Raw genomic sequence first — 14,721 nt, 5'->3', positions numbered from 1 at the left:
ATTTACCTCGAACCCGCCGGAAACCTTATAATTTGGGTGCCCACGATTCGACTCCATAGCAGCTCCGACACCCCTAAACTTGTTTGGGCTTTGTTCCTGGGTTCTAAAGGAGTAGGTTGGTGGTGGTAATTGAGGGAACTTGTTTCAAAAATTGTAGATTCAACGGGAAGAACACCCACTGGTGCGGTTTCTCCGTTTTCAATGTCAAATTCCTATGATTTTGGGGTCCAATGGGATGAGGGAACGATGGGGAGTGTTTTCACCATGGGTAGAGGTCATGATTAGCAGGAAAAATCATCTAAAAACTACCAGAATTAGTTAAGGGAGCCGAGTCGGGTCTTAGGTAAAAGGGAGGGTCTGGTTCTCCCCTCCTTCTCCCTTTCCTTATTTCTCTCCTTTCCTCTCCCCCTCATTCATTCGCTCCCCCCTCCTTTTCCCTCCTTTCTCTCCTTTCTAACCCTTTCTTTTCATCACAGTCATCCATCTCATTTTTTCCCTTTAATCCCAGCCACACACGTGGCATGTCACATGGCTCCAGATTTTCTGGAGCCTTCCAAAGATGGTTAAAATTACTAATTTATCCCTGACTTTAAACATAAATAACTTCTTCGTTATAACTTCGTTTCACTAATGGTTTGTACCTACGCGTTTGTGAGTTCAAGCCCTATTCAAAAATATAATTGGTGACCTAAAAAGGTCTACGGATTTTAAATAGTTAATTTCCAAACTTTAAACCTCGTAAGCAGTTTAATTTAAAACTCAAATAAATTAATATAAATTCCTGAAAAATAATATAAACTCTCAATACCACGAATATGTACATTATAATAATTCCCGGAACAAAACTTTATGATTTTCCCAATTCTATCTTTGGGACCGTACATCGATTTAATTTCGATTTCTTCACATATTAACAATTATGAATATAAAATTTATATATTTAAATTTTCAGGGTATTACAATTTTAGCTTTGAGCTACCTCTTGTGTTCTTCATTGAAACCCTAGCCACAAAACTATGTTTATGCATCAAACACCCAATCACTGCATATTAGGGTATCATTGTCTTAATGGTTTTGTTTTAATTTTGTGGTCAATTTCTTCAAGTTTCAAATCTTTAAACTGACCCGTTTTGGATTCTCATCAGTTTTATCCTTCAAGTATTTGTCTAGAGAAACTGCCTGGTTATTGAATCTAGATTTTTCATAACCATCATTGTCATATCATTTGGTTGTGTTGATATCGATGCCACAAGGTGAAGAGCTCAAGAGGAGCTATGACTTCATGAAGACCGAAGGAGTTCATTTTGTGTAAGGCAAGGTTGCATAAAGGTAAAGCTGCTTAGTAGATAGATATATAGGAATTGAGCTTGTGTGGTCTTTGTATGAAGCTTGTTTACACTAGTGGATTGGACTCAGTGGAGAGTCCCCGGATTTTTAACCCAAAGGTGGGTTTTTCCGGCCAAAAACTTTTTGTGCTCCTTGTCTCTTAAACTTGTCCACATATCTTACTTACTTGAATATGTTTCATACATCAGTATAAGTTGTTCTATGATATGTGTTAGCTACCAAGTTTACACTGCATATTATGAGAAATGAACTATATTGTTGTTAACTAGGATAACTTGTAGTGAACTAAGTTTGATTTGTATATTTGCATTTGATTAATTGACGAATCTGTATTTAGTTGACTGGTGAGCTTGACTAGTCAATCTAGCATACTTTGTTTCATAATTGCTTTGCCATTGTTGTTTGCATAATGAACTGATATGTAAAGGTGTTCAAGTTTAGGAATTATTGTTGTGAAACTAATCTAGGCAGACTCTAATTAGTTGGACGTATTGGTTAGTCAGGATTTTTTTATTGCAATTACTCTTTATATCACTGACTAACTTGTAACTAGTTGACTAGCTCATTTGACTAGTCTACTGTACAAAGTTAAATTTTATTTGCAAGATACTCCACTTGGTACAAATTTGTATGAGAAAATTACAACGAACTCTTTTGCATTGGCAGCAAGAAACTCCTTTGCATTGGCATGCTTTGGAATGCCTCCCTTCACATACTGAGTCATAGCCTTCTTCATTATCATCAGAGACATCCTATTAGCCCTCTCCTATTTATCAAATTTGATTCTTTGATCTGCACTGCTTGAATCAATGGGAGCTGCAAGCTGATCCTCTCTTAGTGCTTGAATCAAGATCCATCAGTCCCAAAACTATCTCTACATCTTTCTTCCATTTCTTAAAATTTGAACCAGTTAATGTCTCAATGTTAGAGACATTGAGTGAAGTACTATGAGGAGCTGGAGCATAAACAAGCAACTAATCAGTATCATTTACATCAATTTCATGATAGACAATGAAAGCTTCACTTTATGCCTTTCATATATGTGGTTTGATGGTGACCACATATATGAACGGAGAAAGGTGATTTCTCCAAGCCCACGATGGTTTATCAGTGGTGATGCCAAATATGTCATTGGGATTTTCTGGGTTGTAGGCCTGGAGCTACTGGCTCCGTGGCTTGGGTTATAGGGCTCTATGCTTACTCGACGACTCGGCTCAAAGCCATTGCTTGCGATGGTGTTTTCGAGAACCCTAATTTTTTTTTTTTCAATTATTTCATAATATCAATTTACAATAATTGCATAATTATGGATATAATGCAAAAACAATTTATGTAGAATCTAAACTTTGTAAAATGTAAAGTTAGGTCATGCATTATGGTGAAGGTTCTTGCAATCATGGCTGAAAAAATAATCAAGATTAAGATCGTTGTTTTGGAAAAACTTGATTGCGTGATGATATTGATGAACTGATTTGTAGCAGAAAATTCCTCGTCAGATTCCTAAGTGCAGTGGAGGAGCATGATGATAACGTGTTGTTGCCTATTTAACTGAAAGGGAATAGAGGGGCGCAGCCAAAGAGAGAGAATGGAGAATTGTAGGGATTTCTTGTGTGTTGTTATTCCCCCCACACAGTGCCTTTATTTATAACTTGTCCTCCAAGTAAACATATTGTTATATGGAAAGAATAACTAGTAATCAAATCTATCTAGGATTTACACAATCATAATCTAGAATATCTATAACATAATTAAATTTATAAGGTAATGATAGTTAGTTAAATGGACACGTGGTACAATTTTGGAGGGAAGGTAACAGTTATCTTGGATTAGGAGGTGAACAAAAACGCACTCATACATGAAACTATCCAAAAAACAACACACCATCAACCTTCAAAACTTAATAAAGATAGTTACATGTCAAAGCTCTTCAAGCTTCTATCAACCTTCAAATCTAATGTCTTAACCAATAAAAAGACAATACTTGAAAAATGAAATCATTAAAATTTGGAGTGGCCAGTCCTTTCGATTTAAGTCACTTTACAAAAATTCAAAACCATAATTGATACCAATTAATTGCAGTTTAGTTTATTTTTAACATTTTTTACTTTTGTTTTTTTTTTTAGTCAACAAAACCCACCATTGCGATTTGAATTAGCAAACTTTAGTACTTATTTAGGACTGTTGTGCTTTTCAAAAGCAATTTATTTTAGGCTTTTTATCCAAAATAGTTCATGAGATTTGCATAACACATCACTTTGGTCCCTGAGATTGAAAATCAATAGAAATGGTCCTTGAGATTGTACACCATCCATTATTTTGGTCATTCCATTAAAAACTCCGTTAAGTGTCCTGGAGCTCTTGGCCGGAAGTTTGGGCAATTTTCAAAACTTCGTAACTCAATCGTTTTTAACCAAATTCAACCCATAATATATCAAAATGAAGATAGGAAATTGTAGAACAAGATTATATCCATTTAGAAGCCCAATCGTTGCAGGAGACGGTCGAAAAAATAATCTAAAATGTGACTGAAGGTACCATTCTCTTTGTCTCGTTGAGAAGTATGATTTTTGTTTTGAATCACTCGATTTTGTTAAGTATTGAATAAGTTATGAATGTTTAAATTTTACCAAGTTTCCGGTGAATTTTTCAGTTTTTCTGTGGACCAGTCACTTTTCAGGCTATTTTCCGACCATCTACGACAACTATTGGGCTTCCAAATAGGTATAATCTTTTTCTACACTTTCCTATCTTTATTTTGATATATTATGGGTCGAATTTGGTTAAGAAACGATTGAGTTATAAAGTTTTGAAAATGGCCCAAACTTCAGACCAAGAGCTCTGAGACACTTAACGGAGTTTTTAGCGGAATGACCAAAATAATGGATGGTGAACTATCTTAGGGACCAAAGTGATGTGTTATGCAAATCTTAGGGACCATTTTGGCTAAAAAGCCTTTATTTTATAATTTTTTATGTTAAAGGTTTTTTTTTATTTTTTATTTTTTATTTTTAAGTACATTGATATTTTTACACTAAGGGAATGGGAGTTCATGACACAATGAGCAGCCTAATTTGGTATCGAATTAGTCATTCACGAGATTCGAACCTAAGATCTCTCACTTCCAAGTTAAGAAGAATACCACTAGACCGTAGTACTAAGTAGTATGTTAAATATATGAAGCAATAGTGAAGGTTTAGTGAAACTTTCAAAACTCCAATAACAACCTCGTCATTTTTACAAAATGACAATCTTTGTCCCTAACATTCTCTCTCTTTCCTATTCTCTCGTTTTTCCCCTGCAGGGTACCTCTAGGACAACCGACAACCTAGTCTTCCTTCAATTGGAGAGATTTTTCAGTATGACCAGTACATGAGATGATACATCACATATCATTATACAAATTGTGAGATATATGTGCTAAAAAGTTAATAACTTAAAAATGAAATTTTCCACAATTTCTATTAAAACACGTGGTGTACCACTTATGTTCCCATCACAATTAAAAATTTCTCCTTCAATTGGCCAAGCTTTGAATTTGAACCCTTAAGATCTTGTCTCCTCTTTCTCCCCAAGCTTTCTCCATCGCTCTTCTTCATGTCGCATCTAACCTTCATGACCGTTGGGTTCGAATTGTTGCCATCCTTTTGATCGAAGCCTGGCGACTTTCAGCCGTAGGCTTCGAATTGTTGTCATCCTTCTGATAGAAGCCTGGCGACTTTCAGTTGAAGGCTTCAAATCGTTGCTATCCTTCGGATCGAAGGCTTCGAATCGTTGCCGTCCTTCATACCGAAGGCTTCGAATCGTTGTTATCCTTTAGTTCAAATCGTTATTGTCCTTCATATCGAAAGATATCTTCGAATCATTGTCATCCTTCAGATCGAAGTAGGCCTGGCAATTCCTGACACGATCCGATAACCTGACACGACACGACACAAAATTAACAAGTGTTCAGGTCGATACGATAACGAATCAGGTCATTATCGGGTAACCCGATAAGCACCTGTTAAGATAACGGGTTGGTTCGGATATACACGTGGGTAACACGATACACGATAAACAAAATATTAATTTTATAATTTTATAACCCTAAAAAATACTATAAAAATTATATATATTAATTTAACAATTTTATACCCCTAAAAACTATAATAATTATATATATAATTATATATTAAATTAAATATTAAAAATTGGTGACCATTGGATCAGCTTAAATTTACATACCATTCAATTTCTTAAGTGTTATATTTAAAAAATAAATAAATTTAAATCTACTTAATAAATATATATATACCATTGAACTTGATGGGATACAAATTCTACTAAACTAATTTTAACGATCCAACCATCAAAATTGTTTGTACACGCTTTGAGATCATATTAGCAAAAAATCGCAAAAAACAAACATTCATAGATCAAGTAACAGGACAAAACTTTTCGACGGTTATCAACGAAAAATCACGATTTAACGGTTATTTTAACTCCGATTTTGATGATTTTTTACAGCTACACTCATTGACCCTATATGTATACAATGAATGAACTCGATCTTCAATTTAAAATATTTGCACTAGTGGATACCACAAAATCTTATGTTATACTTAATGAAAATATGAATAAACTCTTACGTTGTAGTGAATCTATTGTTTTGATAGGATACGCATTCTACAAAACTAGTTTCAACGATCCAACCATCAAACATGTTTGTATATACTTCAAGATCGCATATGCCAAAAATTGCAAAAAAAAAACATTTAGAGATCAAGTAACGGGACAAAACTTTTCGATGGTTATCAACGAAAAATCACGATTTAACAGTTATTTTAACTCTAATTTTGATGATTTTTTATACTTACACTCCTTGACGCTATATGAATACAATGAATGAATTCAATCTTCAATTTAAAATATTTACACCAGTGGATACCACAAAATCTTATGTTATACTTAATGAAAGTATAAATAAACTCGAAGTGTTAGTAAATCTACCGTTTTGATGGGATACACATTCTACGAAACTAATTTCAACTATCCAACCATCAAACTTGTTTGTATATGCTTTAAGATCGTATACGCCAAAAGTTGCAAAAAACAAACAATCAGAGATCAAGTAACGAGACAAAACTTTTCAACGGTTATGAACGAAAATCACAATTTAACGGTTATTTTAACTCTGATTTTGATAATTTTTACAGCTACACTCTTTGACCCTATATGAATACAATTAATGAATTCAATCTTCAATTTTAAATATTTACACTAGTAGATATTACAAAATCTTATGTTATACTTAATGAAAGTATGAATAAACTTGTAAGTGTTAGTGAATCTATCGTTTTGATGGGATACGCATTCTACGAAACTAATTTTAACGATCTAACCGTCAAACTTGTTTGTATATTCTTCAAGATCGTATACACCAATAATCGCAAAAAACAAACATTCAAAGATCAAGTAAAGGGACAAAACGTTTCGACGGTTATCAACGAAAAATCTCAATTTAACGGTTATTTTAACTTCGATTTTGATGATTTTTTACAACTACACTCCTTGACCCTATAGGAATACAATGAATGAACTTGATCTTCAATTTAAAATATTTACATTATACCACAAAATCTTATGTTATACTTAATGAAAGTATGAATAAACTTTTAAGTGTTAGTGAATCTATTGTTTTGATGGGATACGCATTCTACGAAACTAGTTTCAACGATCCAACCGTCAAACATGTTTGTATATACTTCGAGATTGCATACGCCAAAAATTGTAAAAAACAAACATTAAGAGATCAAGTAACGAGACAAAAATTTTCGACAGTTATCAATGAAAAATCACTATTTAACAGTTATTTTAACTCCGATTTTGATAATTTTTTACAGCTACACTCCTTGACCCTATATGAATACAATGAATGAACTCGATATTCAATTTAACATATTTACACTAGTGGATACCACAAATCTTATGTTATACTTAATGAAAGTATGAATAAACTCTTAAATGTTAGTGAATCTATCGTTTTGATGGGATACGCATTCTACGACACTAATTTTAATGATCTAACCGTCAAACTTGTTTGTATATGCTTCGAGATCATATGCGCTAAAAATCGCGAAAAACAAACATTCAGAGATCAAGTAAGGGGACAAAACTTTTCGACGGTTATCAACGAAAAATCACTATTTAACGGTTATTTTAACTCCAATTTTGATGATTTTTTTATAGCTACACTCCTTGACCCTATATGAATACAATCAGTGAACTCGATCTTCAATTTAAAATATTTACACTAGTGGATATCACAAAATCTTATGTTATACTTAATGAAAGTATGAATAAACTCTTAAGTGTTAGTGAATCTATTGTTTTGATGGGATACACATTCTACGAAACTAGTTTCAACGATTCAACCGTCAAACATGTTTGATTATACTTCAAGATCGTATATGCCAAAAATTGCAAAAAACAAACATTCAGAGATCAAGTAACGAGACAAAACTTTTCGACGGTTATCAACGAAAAATCACGATTTAATGGTTCTTTTAACTTTGATTTTGATGATTTTTTATAGCTACACTCTTTGACCCTCTATGAATACAATGAATGAATTCGATTTTTAATTTAAAATATTTACACTAGTGAATACCACAAAATCTTATGTTATACTTCATGAAAGTATAAATAAACTCCAAGTGTTAGTGAATATATCGTGTTGATGAGATACGCATTGTACGAAACTAATTTCAACTATCCAAATGTCAAACTTGTTTATATATTCTTCAAGATCGCATACGCCAAAAATCGCAAAAAAAAAAAACATTCAGAGATCAAGTAACGGGACAAAACTTTTTGACGATTATCAACGAAAAATCACGATTTAACGATTTCTTTAACTCCGATTTTGATGATTTTTTACAGCTACACTACTTGATCCTATATGAATACAATGAATGAATTCGATCTTCAATTTAAAATATTTACACTAGTGGATACCACAAAATGTTATGTCATGATGATTGATGAAAATTGAGGATTTTGTGAAAGGAATAACATGCAAGCTTTGAGTTCCATTGGCAATGTTTAAACTTTTGAGAAAGGGTTCACAACCTTGAAAACAAAAACTCTTTCATTTTGTATATCCTTGCACATTTAATATTTTGTAATAGACTAATAGTGTATGAATGTTTGTTTATTAGTCTCTTATTTTCGAATGTAGATGTAGTACTTAAACGACAAATGTGTTTTAATGTTTTGAAGTAATATTTATGTAGCAATGTGTGGTATGTGAAAATTTAAGAAAAAAAAATATTTTTCTTAACAGGTCATAACGGGTTGGGTCACTTTACTTATTGGGTAAAGTGACGCGACCTGTTAAGGACCCGTTAAGATAACGGATGTGACACGATATGACTCGTTAAGATAACAGATGTTATACGAAAACGACATGTACACGACAGACATAACCTGTTTGCCAGGCAATTGCCTTACACGTTTCACACAATGCCTGTAAGAATCCCAGATCAATTTGAATTGTATTACTTCCTTGTAAATTGGAAATATAGGTTGCATCTCATTTATCTTGTATAAGAAAATACCAAGATAATTCAATACACTAGTAAGAAATAATTATGATTTAAAATCACAATATTACCCCTCAATAATAATTAAAAAAATTATCTTACTTCGATTGCATGTACCGATGATTTAATATTGGGTCTAAACAAAAACATTGCTATACCAAACTAGTCTTTAATCGAATGGATGACCACACATATACAAAATACAGTAGTAGAAATATGTTGAGGTCTTGCATAACGGTATGAGTTCAAATCTTATCGATTACTAATCTAACATTTAATCTAACAAAACCTATTGTTTGAAAAAAAAAAAATATAAAATTTTGCCTGAAAATGAGAGATGTTATGTTCGAATCTCGTGAACAGAAAATCCAATACCGATACCAAATTAAAACTTCACATATTAGGGCTAAATGTGAAAATCCATAGCTATTGAAGTTTCTCTTGCATCGATTCAAGGCAGCACCATCACCGCAGATTACCCCCCTCACTTTGTTTCCCCTTCAATCTTCCCGAAACAGCACAACCAACAAGACTCGGCTGAGATTCTGAATCAGTGAAACGCAAAAGCAGCTCCGAAAATGACAGAGGCAGTGATAAGAAATAAGCCGGGTATGGCGAGCGTGAAGGACATGCCGGTTCTCCAGGACGGTCCGCCGCCGGGTGGATTCGCTCCGGTCCGGTACGCTCGCCGGATCCCCAACAAGGGTCCCAGCTCAGTGGCCATATTCCTCGCCGCCTTCGGCACCTTCTCTTGGGGCATGTACCAAGTCGGAAAGGGCAACAAGATCCGCAGGTCTGAGCTTTTTTTCTTTTTCACATTTATTTTTAAATTTGATTGTATGGGTTTTGTTTTAATTTTTTTTACTTTTCCTTTTCGTTTCATTGAATTTTTTTGCAATTGTTACAGGATTCGTGTTTTTTGTTTGATAAATTACTGTAATTTCCGATGTTTAGATTACAATTTCTGGGGTTTTAATTCCTATTTATCAATTTTTGTATGCATAATATGCAAACTGTTAATTCTTCATTGTTGAGGAAATGTGAATAGTTAGATGATATGCAGGATGGTGTATAGATTACGGTTAATTTGGGTTGATCTGAGAATCAAGTAAAAAGAGCATTTTGGATGAAGGGGTAAAGGGGAAGAATTCAGGTGTAGCCGTGTGGTAAGCACATGGTCCGAGAGTTTTGGTTCTATGCTCGACTACTAGGGTAGTCCGTTTGATACTAGCGAAAATAGACGCCAATACATTCATAATTTGCTAAGGGGCTCATTTTGCGGACTGTAAGACAATGTTAACAACTAAGAATGGTATCGGATAGCTTGAATTCCATATTTGGAATGATTTTACTTAGCATTGCCTATTTTATCTGGATGCCACTCTGGATGGTATCCACACTATTAACAAATAGAGGTGTGGGTGCGAGTAACAGCTGGAGAGTATTAAGTTAATAACTTATCAGTAACGGCGTTCTTAGACCCTCTGCTCCCTTTTTCCGTATAATCATCCCCACTCCATCTGCCCCTTAATCCTCTCCCTTGCCTTGTTTGCACAGGTGTTTGTGATCTGCTGCCCCTCCTCCTCCCACATCTCCTTGCACCCACCAGTCACCAGATTGGAGCCATAACCAGCCATCCCAACTCTAGTAACCATCCTATCCCCAATCTATGCTTATTGGTGCAGTGCTGATGGGTGTGCTAACTTAGCTTGCATAATCAGAATATGGATTGATCTAGTGTATCATAAGACCCGAAAAGAAATAAACTTGGAGGCATGTTGAAATTGTCTGCAGGATAAGTGTTCAACTAAGACGAAGAATCAGAGTAGAGGTTTCTCCTTAGTTTCATTTTGTGTGTGTTTTTCTGTGTGTTCAAATAAAACCAAAAAATAAAAGAATGGAAGATGATGGTTTTCACTCCACTTGTTTAGTGCTAAGAATGAGAAGGAAGTCAATGCAGAGTTAAAAGCCTCTACTTTTCACTTCTTTATTTACTCAAGAAGTAAATCTACCACGAATGGTTAGTTTCAAGTTTTTTTTTGTTTGTGCTATATAGACTAGGCTTTTCAGTCTATGTTTTTTCATATGTGAATAAGGATGTTTGTGGTCGATGCCGTAACAAATCCAGAAGGTGGAAATTCTCGTGCCTTTTCATGTTGTTTCTTACTTGTTACATGTTACCATTTAATTTGCATTGTCAGTTTTGATCCTTGGAGCCAATTGGCAGGTATTCTTGGTGAGTTCTTCCATCCACTTTTCCCTGCAGCTTCCTCAGCATTTATAGTCCTTGCTTATTGGAAGGTTTTCTTCAAGTCAAACATTTGGCTAGGTTACTCCACTAGGTTGTCATGTGTGTCTATTTTGAATACATTGCATGAGGCTTTCTCCACAAGATGTGAAAAGCTATTATAAATTAAATTATGTCTGTCAAAATTGGATGCTTCCATTGGATATGTGCCCTCTTAGATTTTTGATAATCATAAGACGGTGATCTTTGTTCTTTGGGATGAAAATGTTTGGATGAGTTTCTAAGTCTTCTGGCTATTAAAATCATTTCGTGGACTTGGGGGATCCAGGAGATTCGTATATGTTGACTTTTCATATGATAATTTAAAATATGGTTATCTTCGTGACTATTTGGACAGCATTGATTATCTTTATTCGGACATATTTTCTTAAATTTCATGCTCGTGACTTTAATTTTTGGTCGGGGATGGGGTTAGGGTGGAAGATGGAAATATTGATTTACTTAAATTTCATTTTACACCTTTAGGAGAATGCTTGGTTTTGTTGGGGCACTAGCCTACTCTATTTTCCTGTCATAGTAACAAGTAATTGATTATTTGGGTAAGCAAAGCCAACTATTTGTTCTTGTCGAGGATTTCCTTGATATATGGTATATTACAAGCTTAAAATTTGGCTCTATGTAGGGCGCTCAAGGAAGAAAAGTATGCTGCTCGCAGAGCAATACTGCCGGTGCTTCAAGCTGAAGAAGATGAAAGGTAATCTGATTATATTATTGGTTGTCCCCTTCCAGTCATATCATGCCCGTAATCTTCATCTCCATGAATTCCAAGTAAATGGATCCGCTTATCTGTCTGTTCTGTTTCTTCAGATATGTCAAAGAGTGGAAAAAGTATCTCGACTATGAGGCTGAAGTCATGAAGGATGTGCCTAATTGGAAAGTTGGTGAGAGTGTCTACAACTCTGGAAAATGGATGCCCCCAGCAACGGGCGAGCTCCGCCCTGAAGTGTGGTGATTCATTTTTCAACTACAGTTGCGTCTGCAGCTGGCTCCAGTTGGTTTGTTTTGTCTTATTGCATGGTTCCTTTGGTGGGATGTCATAGCTCTGTTGTGAAATAAAAATGCAGCAGAAAACCTTTTTTCACATGTTTGCAAATACTACAACAGTAATTGTCTTATTTTATCCCCTTTATCATCATTCTCTTCTTCATTACCTAAGATTAAGAGTTAGCACAAGGAAGACTTTGTTCAATGCGGGATTTTGATAAAATGTTTAGTGATTGTAACAGACATCGAGTCATGAGATGTCCGTAAGCGCTATTTAACGATGCCTAAAACAGATGATCTTTTATCTGATTGTGTTGAACAAATTTTACAAGCATTAATTTTACTTCAGAAAGGGTTAGATTACTTGTTACATAAGTATGAGTGCAGCGGGGCAAACTCCGGTAGCGGATTGGATCCCATGGATTGAAAGACATACCTATACGTTTGGGGACAACTAATTAGCTATTGCCCTGAGTGAAGATGAATAATGCACAATTCAGGGATACAAAATCTTCAGGTCTCAAGGGAATGTATAAAACGGAAAACACTAAGTGTACAAAATAAATGTTTAGTATTAATGTAAATGTAGGGTTACAATCTCTGTTTACAGTTTGAATCATTTGATTTGATGTCTGGAATGTAAAGTGTGTGTAGGGGGTGATTGATCTAAGGGTCGTAATAACTTAATCTCGGATGAACGGATGCCACAATGGTTTGGCTTGTGGCGATGCAAGAATCATTTCATGTAGTGGTGCTTGATGATTCTTCACGAGTTTGATGAAGAACGCAGAGAGTTTTCTAAGTCTTTTTTATGTCGTTTAGGAATTGTGAGTATGGGGGGCTTGAGAGCTTTAGTGTCTGAATGTGAGAAAGATTTTTCTGGACACTTTCTTTGTCTTAGAGCCTTGCATTTACAGGCTCTCCAAGCTTTTCCTACGAAAGAACCAAGATTTGATTTGTATCTTGGTTCGTGATTTGACTCAATCAATTAATATTTGATTTGACTTAAAATTAATTAATTAATTAATTAATTAAAATTAAAATCAAATAATTACTTTCCACCAATTATTGACACATGTCCCTCTTGATGACTTGTCTAGTTTTTTATGAGTCACATGCCATGTGTACAATTTGTGAGACACATGTTGTGTGCCACGTAAGCCCTAACATGTCGAGATTTAATGTGTTAGCAAACGTTTATTTTCACCAAAATTTACACGTTCACAACAGTCTCGAATTGGAGCTTAAGCATTGTTTAGAGGTAATCTGGTCCAACAATCAAACTACACCCAAAAGGTGTTGCGAAAGCTTTAACGATAGAGCGAAGCCTTGGAGTACTCATAGGGTTGCCTGAATGCTAGATGAAAAATGAGATCCTTTCCATCCTAAAGATGATGAGGAAGAGGTTTTGAAGCATGAAGTTCCATACCTTAGTGTAATTGGTGTTTTATTGTACTTAACTCAATGTGCTAGACCTGACATCTCTTTCAATGTTAATCTTCTAGCAAGATATAGCAACACACCTGGTGTTAAAGATATCATTCGTTACCTTAAGGGTACTTTGGATTTGGGTTTATTCTATCACTATGCATCTCAAAAGAGATCACACCATCTTGGGCTTGGGAATGATGCTTGCTTTTTTGGTATGTTACTTATCTAACCCGAACAAGGCACGTTCTCAAATGTTTATGTCTTTACCGTTGGAGATACCGCAATATCTTGGAGGTCAACCAAATAGACTTTAGTTATGAATTTTTCAAACCATATTGAAATTCTCATCATAAACAAAGCTATATGTGAATGCTTCTCGCTGAGAGCTATAGTTGAGCAAATTCGAAGAAATTGTGGGGTTTCTTTCATCGTCGATGTCCTTACAACGATTAATAATGATAACGCTGCTTGTATCAATCAAATTAAGAAATGATACATCAAATGAGAGAACACCAAGCATATTGCGCTGAAGTTATTCTTTCCCCATCAGCAACAAAAACGACAAAAGATTGAAGTTAAACAAATCCGATCCCATGACAACTTAGCTGACCGCTTCACCAAGTCACTGTTGAAGTCTACTTTCCAGAAGCATGTGATGTTCAATGAATTGGTATGCCTAAATTTTCTGATTTGCAACTTTGGGGGGTATTCTGAAGCATACTTACTTGACCTTAATGTACTCTTTTTCCTACGAGTAAGGGCATTTTCCCTTTAGTTTTTGCTACTTAGCTAGGTTTTAACGAGGGACCTAGCCTAGGATGATCATACCCTTGTATACGTTCTGTAGACGAGTGACGACCCGTCCCGTATTAAAATATATCTTGTCCTTGAAAATGTGGAAATGATGATTTTGCCCTTGAAACGATGTATTGTGAATGTACAAGCGTGCCAAGAAAATGGACCAATTATTTCACTTCCTATTTCCTTGGATCCAATTGGGAATGGGGTTGTTTTGGATTAATTTTAGCTCTAGACTTGGTAGCCCAATTAGGGCCTAAGATTTTTTAT

At 34.9% G+C, this 14,721-nt stretch overlaps 1 protein-coding gene across 1 annotated transcript; it reads left to right on the top strand.

Moving 5' to 3' along the window:
• The first annotated feature begins 9,159 nt into the window (after positions 1-9,159).
• Positions 9,160-12,373, top strand: LOC103423567 (NADH dehydrogenase [ubiquinone] 1 alpha subcomplex subunit 13-A). The gene is made up of 3 exons (XM_008361654.4): positions 9,160-9,723; positions 11,861-11,932; positions 12,046-12,373. Exons 1-3 carry the CDS (start codon positions 9,509-9,511, stop codon positions 12,188-12,190), a joined length of 432 nt encoding a protein of 143 aa, XP_008359876.1. The 5' UTR covers positions 9,160-9,508; the 3' UTR covers positions 12,191-12,373.
• The last annotated feature ends 2,348 nt before the right edge of the window (positions 12,374-14,721 follow it).

The sequence above is a fragment of the Malus domestica genome, chromosome 16, assembly GCF_042453785.1.
Source record: "Malus domestica chromosome 16, GDT2T_hap1".
Lineage (NCBI taxonomy): Eukaryota > Viridiplantae > Streptophyta > Magnoliopsida > Rosales > Rosaceae > Malus > Malus domestica.
Note: the sequence above shows the minus strand (reverse complement) of the source record. Positions and strands in the feature narration are given on the sequence as shown.